At 31.6% G+C, this 13,906-nt stretch overlaps 1 protein-coding gene across 1 annotated transcript; it reads left to right on the forward strand.

Annotated features, from left to right (window-relative positions):
- Window positions 1-8,519: 8,519 nt before the first annotated feature.
- LOC148167656 (uncharacterized) lies at window positions 8,520-10,838 on the forward strand (the record flags this gene model as incomplete). Its single annotated transcript, XM_088046928.1, has 4 exons — window positions 8,520-9,627; window positions 9,679-9,968; window positions 9,999-10,281; window positions 10,327-10,838. Coding segments are annotated over 4 exons (2,193 nt in total), but the record flags the coding sequence as incomplete, so codon positions are not given.
- Between the last annotated feature and the right edge of the window lie 3,068 nt (window positions 10,839-13,906).

Raw genomic sequence — 13,906 nt, forward strand, 5'->3', positions numbered from 1 at the left:
TTCATGATATTGAGGCTGTTTGTGATAGTTTTATTAAATATTTTTCTAGTGTATACGTTACTGATAATAATGTCAAATGTGATTTTGTATATGACAATGTTATTAATATTGAAACAATTAGTATCACTGCATCAGATGTTGAGAATACTTTACGAAAACTTAATGCCAACAAAGGACCCGGTCCTGATGGGTTACCTTCTAAATTTTTTAAGAATCTTAAAGTATCCTTGGCACTACCACTTTATGTAATGTTTAATAAATCCTTACTAAGCAGCACGTTTCCATCAGTCTGGAAACATGCACATGTTGTTCCTGTTTATAAATCTGGCCTACGATCTACAATTGAAAACTATAGACCTATTTCAGTTCTTTCAGTACCGGCTAAACTATTTGAGTCCATCATTTTTAATAAATTATTTCCCATCTTCAAAAAATTAATCTCTAACAAACAGCATGGCTTTTTCGATAAAAGGTCTACTATTACCAACTTGTTTCCTTATGTCAATTTTATTTGTGAATCTATGAGTGACGGTATGGAGGTGCATTCTCTATATACTGACTTCGCCAAAGCTTTTGACAAAGTCAACCATTCTCTTTTAATACAAAAATTAGCTGCACTTGGAGTCACTGGCAAAATGCTAAAATGGTTTCAGAGTTATTTATGTTTACGATCGCAACAAGTCAAAATTGGAGCTCAGTTTTCGGTTGTAGAGCGTGTACCTTCAGGTGTTCCTCAAGGTTCTATCCTTGGTCCTTTCTTATTTCTTCTGTTTGTTAATGATATAGGTTTAAATTTCAAATGCAACTATTGCCTATTTGCTGATGACTTGAAAATTTTTACCGTTGTTAAAAACCCAAATGATGTCAAACTTTTGCAAAAAGATCTTGATGCTTTAAATAATTGGTGCAGAGTCAATCATATGTTTCTAAATATTGACAAATGTTGTATGATTAATTTCAGCAGGAAGATGGTCTCTACTTTACCTATTTATACATTAAATGAATGTCAAATTCAAATTAAGACAGTTGTTAAAGATCTTGGAATCTTTCTTGATAATAAACTTTGTTTCACTTATCACTATGACCATGTGATAAGTAAGGCCAACAAAGTATTAGGATGTGTCAAAAGATATTGTCGCGATTTCAAGAACATCAGTACAATGAAAATTCTGTACATGACCTTGGTAAGGCCCATTCTTGAATTGAGTGTGATCTGGTCACCGTTTTATAAAGTTCACATCGACAGAATTGAGAACGTGCAATATAAATTTTTTAAGTTCATTAAATGGAAACTTCCAAGAGCTTTATTGTCAGATTATGATATGGCTCTTAGTTATTTACAACTGTCCAAGCTCGATCTAAGAAGACAATACATGCGTATTTGTTTTATTTTTAATGTTTTAAATAATTATATTGATGGTGATGATATTATTCACAATATCTACTTTCACATACGTTGCTATAGGAGTAGATCGATGCCTGTTTTTCACATTAAGATTTTTAAACAAAATTATGTTAAGTTTTATCTACTTTCACATACCTTGCTATAGGAGTAGATCGATGCCTGTTTTTCACATTAAGATTTTTAAACAAAATTATGTTAAGTTTTCTCCAATGAATATACTATTGCAGTCTTGCAATGATGCAGATATTGATTTGTTTCGGTATAACTCAACTGAAATTTTTAAGTCTAAGTTAAAAACAATGTTGTAATGTTATCTTATGTTGTGTTCTTTCTGGTTATTTGTTAAATGTTAAATGTATGATTAGGTAATGGCTATTAGTGGCGTCAATAAATTATTATTATTATTATTATTATTATTAAGACTTTGGAGGCTAGGACCCGAAGTTTGAGATCTAAACCCTGGAAAATTCTTTCCAATCCGTTTGTCACTGAAGGTGAGCAAGGAATTGTTACAAAAAAAGTCTTCTCAGGTGTTTTAGGAAAAGTAGAACATTCATTGACCAAATTTTTAAATCTAAATTTTTTTACTATTTTATCAACAATGTTGGAATAGAAACCTTTACAACTGGCAGCATTTTTAATTCTTTTTTTAATCTAAATTTGTTTAATGGGAAATTCAAAAGCCGGTAAACATGAAAATTCAGACTCGCCATCTTATGTCGAGGACAATGATGGGAGCCTGCAGTGATGTAGCGAAGAGTACTGGTTTCTTTCCTATAAACATTTAATAAAAAAGCCAAAAGAAGATGTGCAAGTGAAAAAAGTTTATTACTAGAAGAACAAAATCTGCAAGTGAAAAAAGTTTATTACTAGAAAAACAAAACGCAAGTTTAGAAGAAACTGCTACCTTAATCGGAAATATGAAATGTAGCAATAAAAATGCAATGCAAGTTTTCCAGAAATAAATTCTAAGGAAACATATAACGTCACATAATTAATTACACATCGCTTAAATCAAGATGCATTAGAGAATTTTTTTTCACAAATTAGACATAAAGGACGATCATCCATCGCCCCTAAATGCAATCCATAGAATCAGATTAATTATGTTAGGGAAAAATCCTGGTTTGATACAAGAGAAAACAAATTCTCAACCAGGACAGCAAATGGACGAGTATATAGTGGCAAACTAGAGTAACCATTTCTGTTCAGCCTCCAGAAAATAGCAAAGATATAAAAAGAAAGTTATTTGGAAATCAAAAGTAAATATTTAAAGCTTATTTATTGAGAAGAAGTAAATTACAATAAACATTCAATATATTCACCTTTGATATAAGAAACATTTGATATAAACAGCCTTTGATATTGTCAACTAATTTAGTTTCCGTCATTCGATATAATCACATCAACGCAGGGTTGAAAAGTCTTTATTAAAATAAGTACAAGGTACCGTAACATGTCATTGGTGCCAAAAATAGTAGTGTTCGAAAAAATTAAAAATTCAGTGGCAGTTAGAAAGTTATTAAAAGTTTTACCACATTACGGTATAACGACGACAAAATTAAGTCATCGGTTAAGTAATTTCGAAACGAACCAATTAGTGCGTCACGCGTGTGGTATAAATTGTTTTTTTCTACTCCTATTATAGTAATCTATGAATTATAAACTGTTGTCAAAGTAAATCCATGATTACACATACTGCAATGCAGGTGTGTCGTAAGTTGCGGATAAACTCTCTACCACTATGTTTGGAAAGTTAAATATAATCTGTTGAAAAAATTATTTTTGTTAATAGCACACTTCTTGAGATATTGAGTGGTATTCTTGAGCTAATTTGGCAACACTGTGACTAGTATGTACCAATAAAGATTGACTTTAATAAATCTTGTTACATAGTAACTTGCATTTTTGAATTCAGAATTAATAATGTATGTACTAGGTCATGATTAATTTATTGAATATTTCATAACATGTTAGTTTATTTCTCAAATAACAAAAAACGCAAAACAAGTTAAATTACATAAATTATAAAAGATGTTCAAACACTCGACCCTGTGCTAACAAACGCCTCACTCAGCTCGTCTGCGTAAATTGCCTACAATTTTGTCCAACATTTGGTCATTAATATGATTTACTGCATCAAAAATTCTTTGTTGCAATTCTTAAACTTCTTAAACTTCTTAAACCATGTCTTTCATGTATCTCCAGAAGAAAAAGTAATTGATAATTATGTCGATTAAAAATACCATTCCTTGTCAAAAGAGCTTCATCTCTCCACAAAATGTTTTTTAAAAAATCAATATTTTTCTCCAATGTCCATCGTGAAAAATTCATCCTTAGTGAATAGTCTTAGGGAAGCAAAGGCTGTACCTTAGTGTAATGATACGGATGTAACTTTTCATTCCTAATAACACGATTTAAGATTTTAAATGGTACATCAAGCTGTCGGCTTCAAGAATCGCTTCTTCGGTCCTTATAGTGCTATTGGTTCTTGGACGGCCAGGAAGAACTCCTTTCAAATTTGGAACTACGCTTCTATTGTCCCTCAGCCTTTGATCTAATATTCTTATGGTGTTTATGCTAGGTTGCCATCTCCTCGGATGATATTCTGATATCACAATACTCATTTGCAGAAAATTCCATTATGTGAATGTTTGTGAGTAAAATCAAACTTAACAAAAGTCATTTTTTTGACAATTGTTAATTAAGTTTTGACGTTTCCGTAGTTTCACAAAGATGTGATTATACAGTGTTGCCATGTTCCAGACACAACCTTCATTACAAATTTAAGATTTTCAATACCTAATAATACTTTTGCTTTGTTTATTAAAATTGGTTGCATTCGTTGCAAATGGTTTAAAACGATTTTTATGATTGCAGTTTTCTTTAAAGCTTACTGAATTTCCTAATAAAAAGGTATTTATCTGCTTGTTTCAACTGCTTCTGTCTTAAGAAGTGAAACTGATATAAGAACGAAAACCACGGTTTTTTTAAGTCACTCCAAAATAATTTCTTTCTTCCGCTTTTGTTTGGCGTTTTTTGTTTTCATGTTAATATACTTCACTGATGCTAACAGTAATTTTTTTTCTTTTTTCAATGTTTTAGAAAATATATATATTTTTTATTTTTTAATGTACTTTTAAAATTTTCTAAAAAGTTATCGTTTGATATATTTTCGCCATCCATCAGCCTATAAATGCAAAAACGAAAGTGTTGATTAACGTTTACCGTTTTTTTAATATCGTGAAGGTGTTTGACAAAAAAATTTCTTTAATTTGTGTTTGCGGCAGTTTAATTGTTCTTCAAGTTTTTCTCAAAAAATTAGTGACAGTTTTGTACAAAAATGGTGAAGAAAGTTAAGTTACGTGCAATGATTATCACTTACCACAGAATCAGCAGAAATAACCGCGAAATCGCAAAAGAATTAATAATATTTTTAAGTGGACAAACGCTGTTGAGCGGTAGTGTATATTTACAAGCGACCTGTAGACGTTTACACACGACGTGCGGTAAAAATTGCCCAAATCGTCTGCTCTTCAGATGCGTTCATAAACTAAAATCTCTTTAGTATAATGAGGATTGGTCAACAAAGTGGCATCTACTCAAATTATTTTATTAATTAAGATGTTACTTCTATTTTTAAAATCAAATTGTTTTTTTTATAGCGCCATCTTGTGAACTTTTTGTGAAGCATCGACAGAATTGGCAGATGACAAAATTTATAAATGTCAGATGTGACAGTTCCCACGAATTTTGAAAAACTCAATTATTTTAATTAAAAGTTCTTCGGTCAAAAAACTTTGAATTTAAATTCACGCAGTAACAAGAATTATTATTAAATCTGGTTTGGTAACAACATCGATATTTGCTAACGTTTTTTCAACCCGAACCTACATCAGTCCTACTGGAATAATCAGAAGTGAAGCACCATAGCCTGCCAAAATTACAATTGTTAGCCTTCCCTATGAAATCTCAAGAGATAACATCTAGTACGACTCTCACTAGAAAAGTAAACGAAATGTCGGGTACTAGTCTAGCAGCTATTACTCAAAAGGTTGAACTGTTGCATTCAGATCATGACACAATCAAGCAATCTTTATTCAACAAGAGTGATAATCTCCATCTGTGAATCTGTTGAAGAGGACTCTGATGATGAGCTGGTAATTGACTCTGACCATGATGATCGAAGTCATTAGACCTCAGAGGAAGAGGAGAAGAGTTCCTTCTCTGATTATGTGAAAAGACTTCCGAAGAAAACCTCAAGATCAAAAATTAGACCAGTTAAAGTTAAAGGTCGTGACTTTCTGACTTCTACTTTCGTTGATTGAATAATAAAAAATTCGTGTTTACTGTGGATTTATTTAGCAGTGCTGATGGTCCCAAAATCCAACGTCAGTACCCTGTATTACAAAACGAACTTGCAGGTTCACACTTGTGTTTTTGTAACCTCGTAGCTGAAGGAGGTCTTCATGCCGAAGAATTTTTTAGAATTTTTTTAGCCCTTAAGGGGATATCAAACAAATTTCAGTATAGGGCAAATTCAATGTATTTTTCCAAACACGATTACTCGAAAACTATTTGAGTAAATTGCTTTCTGTTTTTTGCATATGAATCTGTTCAACGTGCACTATGTTGAATGCTATATATAATTTTTGTAAAATGATTCTTTAATGACTTTTTGATTAATTAAATACATAAACTTGGCTGAAAGCAAAATAATTTTTAGCATTCCACATGCGTAGACTAATTTTACATAATGTCGACTAAACAGATTTTTTTTAAAGTTAATAGTTTTTGTGTAATCGTGTTTCGAAAATGTCTTTTAGAATTTCTTTTATCCTTGTTTAGCACAGATGTCTCACTTCTCGCAACCAGACAAAGTCCCGTCGATTCTCTGCGTTCATAAATTAGTTTTGTGGTCGAAGGGATAATTTACAACCCACAATCTTCCATAAACTCATAAAATTAAAAGTTGACGGGAATCATGGTTCTATTTGTCTGTTTTAGAATCACTTGAGGGGATCCCGAACAAATTCTAGTATAAAGGAAATTCAATGTATTTTTCCAAACAGGATTACAGAAAAACTACTTGATGAAATTGCGTTATGCTTTTTGCATACGAAGCTGTTGAACGCGCACTATGTTCAATGATGTACAATATGTTGATAACATGATTCTTTATAGACTTTTCGATTAATTAATCACGAAAATTTGACATACGTGATTATAAGTTCTCGAATGCACTTTTTTTGTCAATTAGATAAACTTGTTTTATTAAGAGAAAAATGAATGTTTCAGTTTGCTTTAATGAATTTAATAGGAACTAGTTTAGTTATTTTTGGGAAAAAACCACATGGGGTACGGTATGTATACCTAGAAAGAAAGTTTTAATCCTATTGTGTCGGTGTTGGTTAAACTCAATGGGATTTTGCGTCCTGATTCTTGAATGACTGGGGATAAGATAACAGAAAATAAACATTTTTCTTGTGTTTTTAGAACTAGCCGCTTTATAATAATTATTTTTATCACATAAGCTTTTATCCTAAAATATTTGTTACAGCAGTTCTGTAGGGAGTTCAAATGTCCCAATGTAAATTATAGAATTTTATTTTATTATTTTAAATTAAATATTTACTTTACAAAAATTATATATAGCATTCAACATAGTGCACGTTGAACAGATTTATATGCAAAAAACAGAAAGCAATTTGCTCAAATAGTTTTCGTGTAATCGTGTTTGGAAAAATTACAATGAATTTGTTCTACACTGAAATTTGTTCGAGATCCCCTTAAGAAACGTTCTATATTCAGTCCCCAAGTTTTCAAATCTCAGATTTGACGATAATTATGAAAAAAATAAAGAATTCTCGGTTAAAAAAATTCAAAATGAACTTGGCAATTTAACGACTTAAGCCGCCGTATGTGAAAATCTGGTCAATAAAGTATAAAAAACATTAAATGTGTTTTTGGAACGATTTCATTTAAAAAAAATTGTCACACTGTCTTTTTATTCACTAAGAGCTTCACTTATGATAAAGTCAAATACAATTCAAAAACCTATGTAGTTACAAAATTTTCGCTATAATATGATAATACATATTCTAATTTTTAAAATTATGTACCTGAGAAAGTATTAATTCTGTAGTTTCGGTCAACTTCAAAGAGATAAGGGCGGGTAAGTATTATAACAGAAAATTTATTTTTCTTATGAATTAGGAAAAACCCTGCAAGGCATTTCTAGGAGCATAGAGGTATCCATAATATCAATTTTACTCTGTTATCCCTACCGCTTTTCAAATTTTAGTTAAATTCCGAAACAAATATTCAGAATTTTCAGTTTTTCGAAGTTCTTCCTGAATCGAAGTTCTTTGTGTGTTTCGTATTTGTTATTATTATTAGTGAAATGGGTTGTTTAAGCAGGCGTTTGCGTAAGAAAAAACCTAGTGCAGCGATGAAAAAAATCTTGCAACAAAGGTAAGTTTTGAATACAATTATAATAGTCTTTGGATAACATTTCTGATGTGATTATCACTAAGTACTACATATAAAATAAACAATAATGTAAAAACTACAAATTTATTAATACAATGTACATAATAATTATGTTCCATTCAGAAAGACATGCCTTTTTATTTTATTTCACGGTTTTGATAAATATGTATAATAAGAATTTCAAAACAACTATAACAGCAAGCATATTATTGGCAAGATTTTTTAAAAGTTGAGGTGTCTTGATTGGAAATTTCAAAAGTCATAAGAATGTAAAATTTTGCTATTAGTTTGTGGCCGTAACATTCTTACCTATAACGCCTTGCGAATAAATTTTTAGTTTTAGTAACAGATCAAGTTTAGTTAAATGTTTAAAAATTTGGTGATAGCTTATTCAAAAACATTACAATTGGTCAACTAAAATTAATTGTCTTGTTGTAATTAGTAATAAAATTGAATATTGTCTAAAATTCCGGTCTTTATTATTTTAAACAATTTTAGGAATCAAACAAATAATGGATCATCTCCACTACACGAAACAGTTGCTTCAGATGACATTTTATTGAATTCTAACGACTTTGCTGGTCAAAGAGTGTAAGTTATTTTAATTTTTTTATATTAAAAAATCAATAAATACGATTATTACAGTTGTAACGCCGATGCGCAAACTGAAGGCAGGAGACTAGTCTCAATTGGACAATTTATACGAACAATACTGGACTTTCCACATTGCGAATTGTTTTCCTGTACAGGGAAAAATGTAAACATTTCTAAAGAAGTCATTCGAGGTTTGCAATCCGTCATAACATTAAAATGTTCGGTTTGTAAAGTGAGCTATGAAGTTCAAACAGATGCACCATCTACAAGAGAAACTCCAGTTAACGCGGCCGCTGTAGTTGGGATTACTTCAATCGGTGCTGGATACACTCAGTTAAAGGAGTTATTGGCATCATTAAACATTCCATTTTTTTCATGGCAATTTTATAACAAAATTGAGAAAGAAATTAGCAAGGATTTTTCACAAATCGTCCACAATTCCATGCTGCAAGCTGGAAAAGAAGAATTTGACTTGGCCTTAAAAAACGGAGACACATGTAATGATGGAGTACCGTTTATTACAGTTATTAGTGATTGTGCTTGGTCTAGAAGATCCAACAAATCAATTTTTAATGCAAATTCAGGAGTGGCAACGATTATTGGACAACGTACAGGAAAGGTGTTACACATGGGCGTTCGAAATAAATATTGTTTTTTGTGTCAAATGAATGGAAATAAAAATGAAAGTAATGATCATGATCACACTTGTTATAAAAACCATACTGGTTCATCTAGTTCGATGGAAAGTGACGTTATTGTTCAGGGTTTTCAAGAAAGTGTAAAAACTCACGGTTTACGCTATAAATATTTAATTGCTGATGGTGACAGCAGCACATTCAAGAAAATTTGTGAAACAAAACCTTACGGGAGAGAATTTTTTGTTGAAAAAATTGAATGTAAAAACCACCTTCTTCGAAACTTTTCAAGCAAAATTTTAGAAATTTTAAGAAAACGATGCAGTTCAACGGGCCAAATAGTGCCACTACAAATAAGAGCAAAAATTAAGTGTAATGCTCTACGTTTGCGAATAGCAATTGATTCCGCGATTTGTTACTATCGAAAGAACAATATGACAGAATCGGAAAGTATTGTGCATCTAAAAAATGATATCGATAACAGCGTCCAACACGTTTTTGGTAACCATAAAAGTTGTGCATCATACTTTTGTAAGAGAAAAGACCCATAAGAAGAAAACTTGATAGAACAGATGCAAAATTGTGGTGTTTTAAATGATATCCAAACGGCATTACATCGCTTAAAATACAATGCAAGGAGTTTACTGAAAAAAATGACCAACAACCTTGCGGAATCTTACAATTCAATTGTGGCAAAATTCGTTGGGGGCAAATGCATAAATTATACTTCCCGAGGAGGATATCGCATGCGTTGTTTTGCTTCTGCGATTTCTTTTAATAGTAAAGGAAATTACTTGAATGCTATTAAGAATGGCAAATCAGAATTTTACACACAAAAATTTGTGAAACAAAAATTACAACTTCGTATGAAGAAAAAACAAACAAAAAAATATCGCTCTAATCAAAACCACGGAAAGCCAGATGCCGATTACGGGCCAAACGCCGATTGGCCAGGTCTTTGTGAATCCAATCCTGAAGATTATAACAGGCGGAAAAAACTGTTTTTAGATCACCTCAGAAAGAGATCCCTAGAACGAGACTTTATAATGAAACATACAGAAGGCCAACGTAACAATTCATTATGGTTCGAAGAAAGAACAAAAAGGTTGACATCGTCAAATTTTGGACTTATTTGTAAATTGCGGCCAACAACAAGTAGAAGTAACACCGTAAATAGAATTCTAAAACCAAAATTTGCAGGTAACGTGGCTACAAGATATGGGAGTGAAAACGAATATAAAGCCATTGAACGATTGGAATTGGTGCTTCAGGAGGATCATCCTGGTCTGCGAATTAGACCGTGTGGACTAATAATTGACAAAATACACCCATTTCTGGGTGCATCACCGGATGGATTGATAGGCAGTAGCGCCATTGTGGAAGTGAAATGCCCATACGGTGCAAGACATTTAACTCCAGAGGAAGCAATTTTGAAGAAAAAAATAAATTTTTGCTCTATAATAGATGGCAAAATGACTTTAAATCGTAAACATAATTATTATTACCAAGTCCAGGGTCAGCTGTACATTACTGAACGTGAAGTTTGTTTTTTTACAATATTTACTCCCCGCGGCATTTTATTCGAAAGAATTTCCAAAGATACAAAATTTTGCTTTGAAATGCTTCCAAAGTTGGCATTGTTTTACGCTGAACATTTGCCACCAGCAATTATAAATCAAGAATTTTTGTTGGAAACAAATTCTCTTTTATAAACGAATTTAAAAATTATTTTTATTATTTTTTGTTATGATTGTAACAAGGCACTTTTTGGGATTTTTTTTATTTATTTATTAACTATTTATTATTTATTTTATTATTTATTAACTATGTAACATATAATTTTGTATTAAACATTTAATTTCTAAAAAAATACTTATTTATTTATTATTCTGCAATTTTACATGAAACAGGAGTGGATATGAGAACATTCGAAATATCAACACTGGTGTCAAAGCTTGTATCTCCGACCAGAATTGCGGTTTAAAAGAAATATTTATTTATGCTTTTATTACGGTCGGGTATGAATTCACTACCGGTCCTCACTAAAGGAGTTCCGCCAATAAATGTTGGGTGTTGAAGCAAGATGGTTATACAATACTTTTGACTGTCAAAATTTGGATTAAAATTTTCTACACGTCATTATTTGCAGCAGAATTTACCGTTACGATTTGTTAGACATCCCCTTAAGTCTATTAAAAGCAATGCCGCTGGTGCAGACGGAATATCTAAAGCTATGTTCGAGTTAATTGTAGAATATTTTATAGAACAATTTATTCCCAAACACCAAATTTTAACAAAAAATGCTGACGCGCGTTTCGATAGCAATGCTATCATCATCAGAGCGATGATTAAACAGTTTAATGATGATGATAGCATGCTATCATCATCAGAACGATGATTAAACAGTTTAATGATGATGATAGCATTGCTACCGAAACGCGCGTCAGCATTTTTTGTTAAAATTTGGTGTTTGGGAATAAATTGTAATTTTAATAACTCAATAGGTAACGTTATTTGGTTTCGTAAAAATCTAAGATCAAAATTAAGGAATTAATTTGGTTTCTGTAAACAGGGTGTATAATTTTTTTAATTATTGGTCTCTAGCTATAAAATATAGTTTTTTTATTTCGCGTTCATAATGAAGATATTTCGATACGCATTTGAGCGTATTTCGGTATCGTAATGGACCAATCCCGTGCCAATATATTCAGGAACTTATATTTTTCTTAAGTTTGCAGCAGACAAACCGTCAACCTGCCGTCAACGTTGACAATTTAGATTTTGGTTTTGATAAACCATGATAAATCGATCAATACACCATTATTTCTTGTTGTACTTGGCTTAATAATTCATTGGAGAAAAACTCTTTTGATGCAAAAGAACCATCATGATCATGATCAACATCCTCGCTCTCTTGGCTCCCTTGTGCTCCGGTAACCTCAAAACGTCACACCTGTCCAACTGACTGAAATTGGATTTGGCTATTTCGAATTTTTTTCTCGAATATTTTGCAAATGACGATTACCCTAAAATTCCCTAGATTTCCAAATCAAGTTTTTTCGTCTAAAATAAGGCAAAATAGAAAAAATAGCGTATGATACTTGTTCATAATGCATTTTGCCGCACTTACTACTTTATCTCGCTGGCCTCGTCGTGTCATAAAAACGTACGTGCGGCAAAATGTTCATTATGAAACGCGTTTCATAATATACTATTTTTCAACTTTGACATAAAAATACATTTTCTGTCATTCTTTGGGACCTAAGAAACTCAAATTTTCTTCATTTTTTTCACTAGTAATTAACTAATGTTAATGTAATAGTAATGTTTCTACTAACTAGTAAGTGAAAAAGTTACAAAACAATGAGAGCAAGTGATTTGACATGTCAAAATTAACAATTATATTTTTATTTAATTTAAGCGAAATTTGAGATATTTCATACTGCACTTTTAAGCTAATCTAAATTTTAATCATTCGTCAACTCTTTTATTACAAGTCCACATTAGATTAAAACAAAACTCAAATTCACAGGTTGAGTAATCTACTATATTTATCTGTATGTCCTGAAACTTTATTACGAAATATTTTTTCCCCAATTCCAGTAAATTTGAATCAATAAAAACGCTGTAATTTATTGGGGATCAATTCTGGTCATCAGAAAAGACCCAGCACTTGATTATGTTTATAGGGTCTTGCGGTAAGTTTGGTAGAAACTGTTTAAAAAGTTAAAGTCATAAACGCTCCACCGTATTTATACGTTTCTTTAACCATCACAGCACAGCAAAATAAGATCTAAATAATTTTAGAACAGGGTTTTTGCAAACATTGAAAAATTACCATTTTATGACTACCCAGATGTGCTGGGACGGTCAAGAATGGACTCGTACCTGCCCCGGCGAGACCCTCAAAATATTTTCCGATACTGTTTGGAAATAAGCAATAAGATGGTGCATTATTTTTGGACGCAATTGTACGCCAAATAAGTGCAGACCAAGACAAAAGTGTTCAAATAATACTACACGGCGACGGTTGCACATATCAAAACAAAAACTATCTAATGCTCTATTGAATCTAGTAATGAAACACAAAATCATAGTGGAGCAGAAGTTTTTAGAGAAGGGTCATATCCATATGGAGGCTGATTCAATGCATTCTACTATAGAACGCCACGCCAAGGATAGAAACATAAACTTGCCTGCCGATTATATAGCTTATATAGAGCATAATATTGAAGATATTAAGGAAATAAATTTATTTTTAAGTATTTATAAACTTAATTTTACATTGAAAATATAAGTTGTTTTTTTAAACTATAACTGGTTTAGAAAATCTCCTCGGCCTTATACAGTAATAGCATATTAAGTATTAAGAACGGTAAGGACACTTTACCGATCAAAGACAATTGTTTGGAGGAGCGAAGCGGACAAAACCCAAAATTACAAAGTTTTTACGCTCAAAAATTAACACTTTCAATAATGGAGATTTCTTCTAAAGGTACGTACTTTTCTTTGTCTTGCTTTTGGTTGGTAAATGGTACCATACTATTGCAATATCAAACCCAAATTAAGGGATATTTTTTCGTTGTCAATCAATGAGCAATGATTAATAAAGTTCTCTGTCATTCTCTGTCGTAAAATTTATGTCAGAATTTAGTATTATTGCTGTTCATTTGGCGACCAAATAATTACTGCCGGATTTAGCCGGTTTACAAAGATTTTTGTGTTTTGATATTAGACGAAATGTGCTCTTGGAGACAATTATTCGAATTTTGGAGAGAAC

This window comes from Gnatocerus cornutus, chromosome 10 (assembly GCF_029298725.1).
Source record: "Gnatocerus cornutus isolate USDA-ARS CGAHR chromosome 10, icGnaCorn1.1, whole genome shotgun sequence".
NCBI lineage: Eukaryota > Metazoa > Arthropoda > Insecta > Coleoptera > Tenebrionidae > Gnatocerus > Gnatocerus cornutus.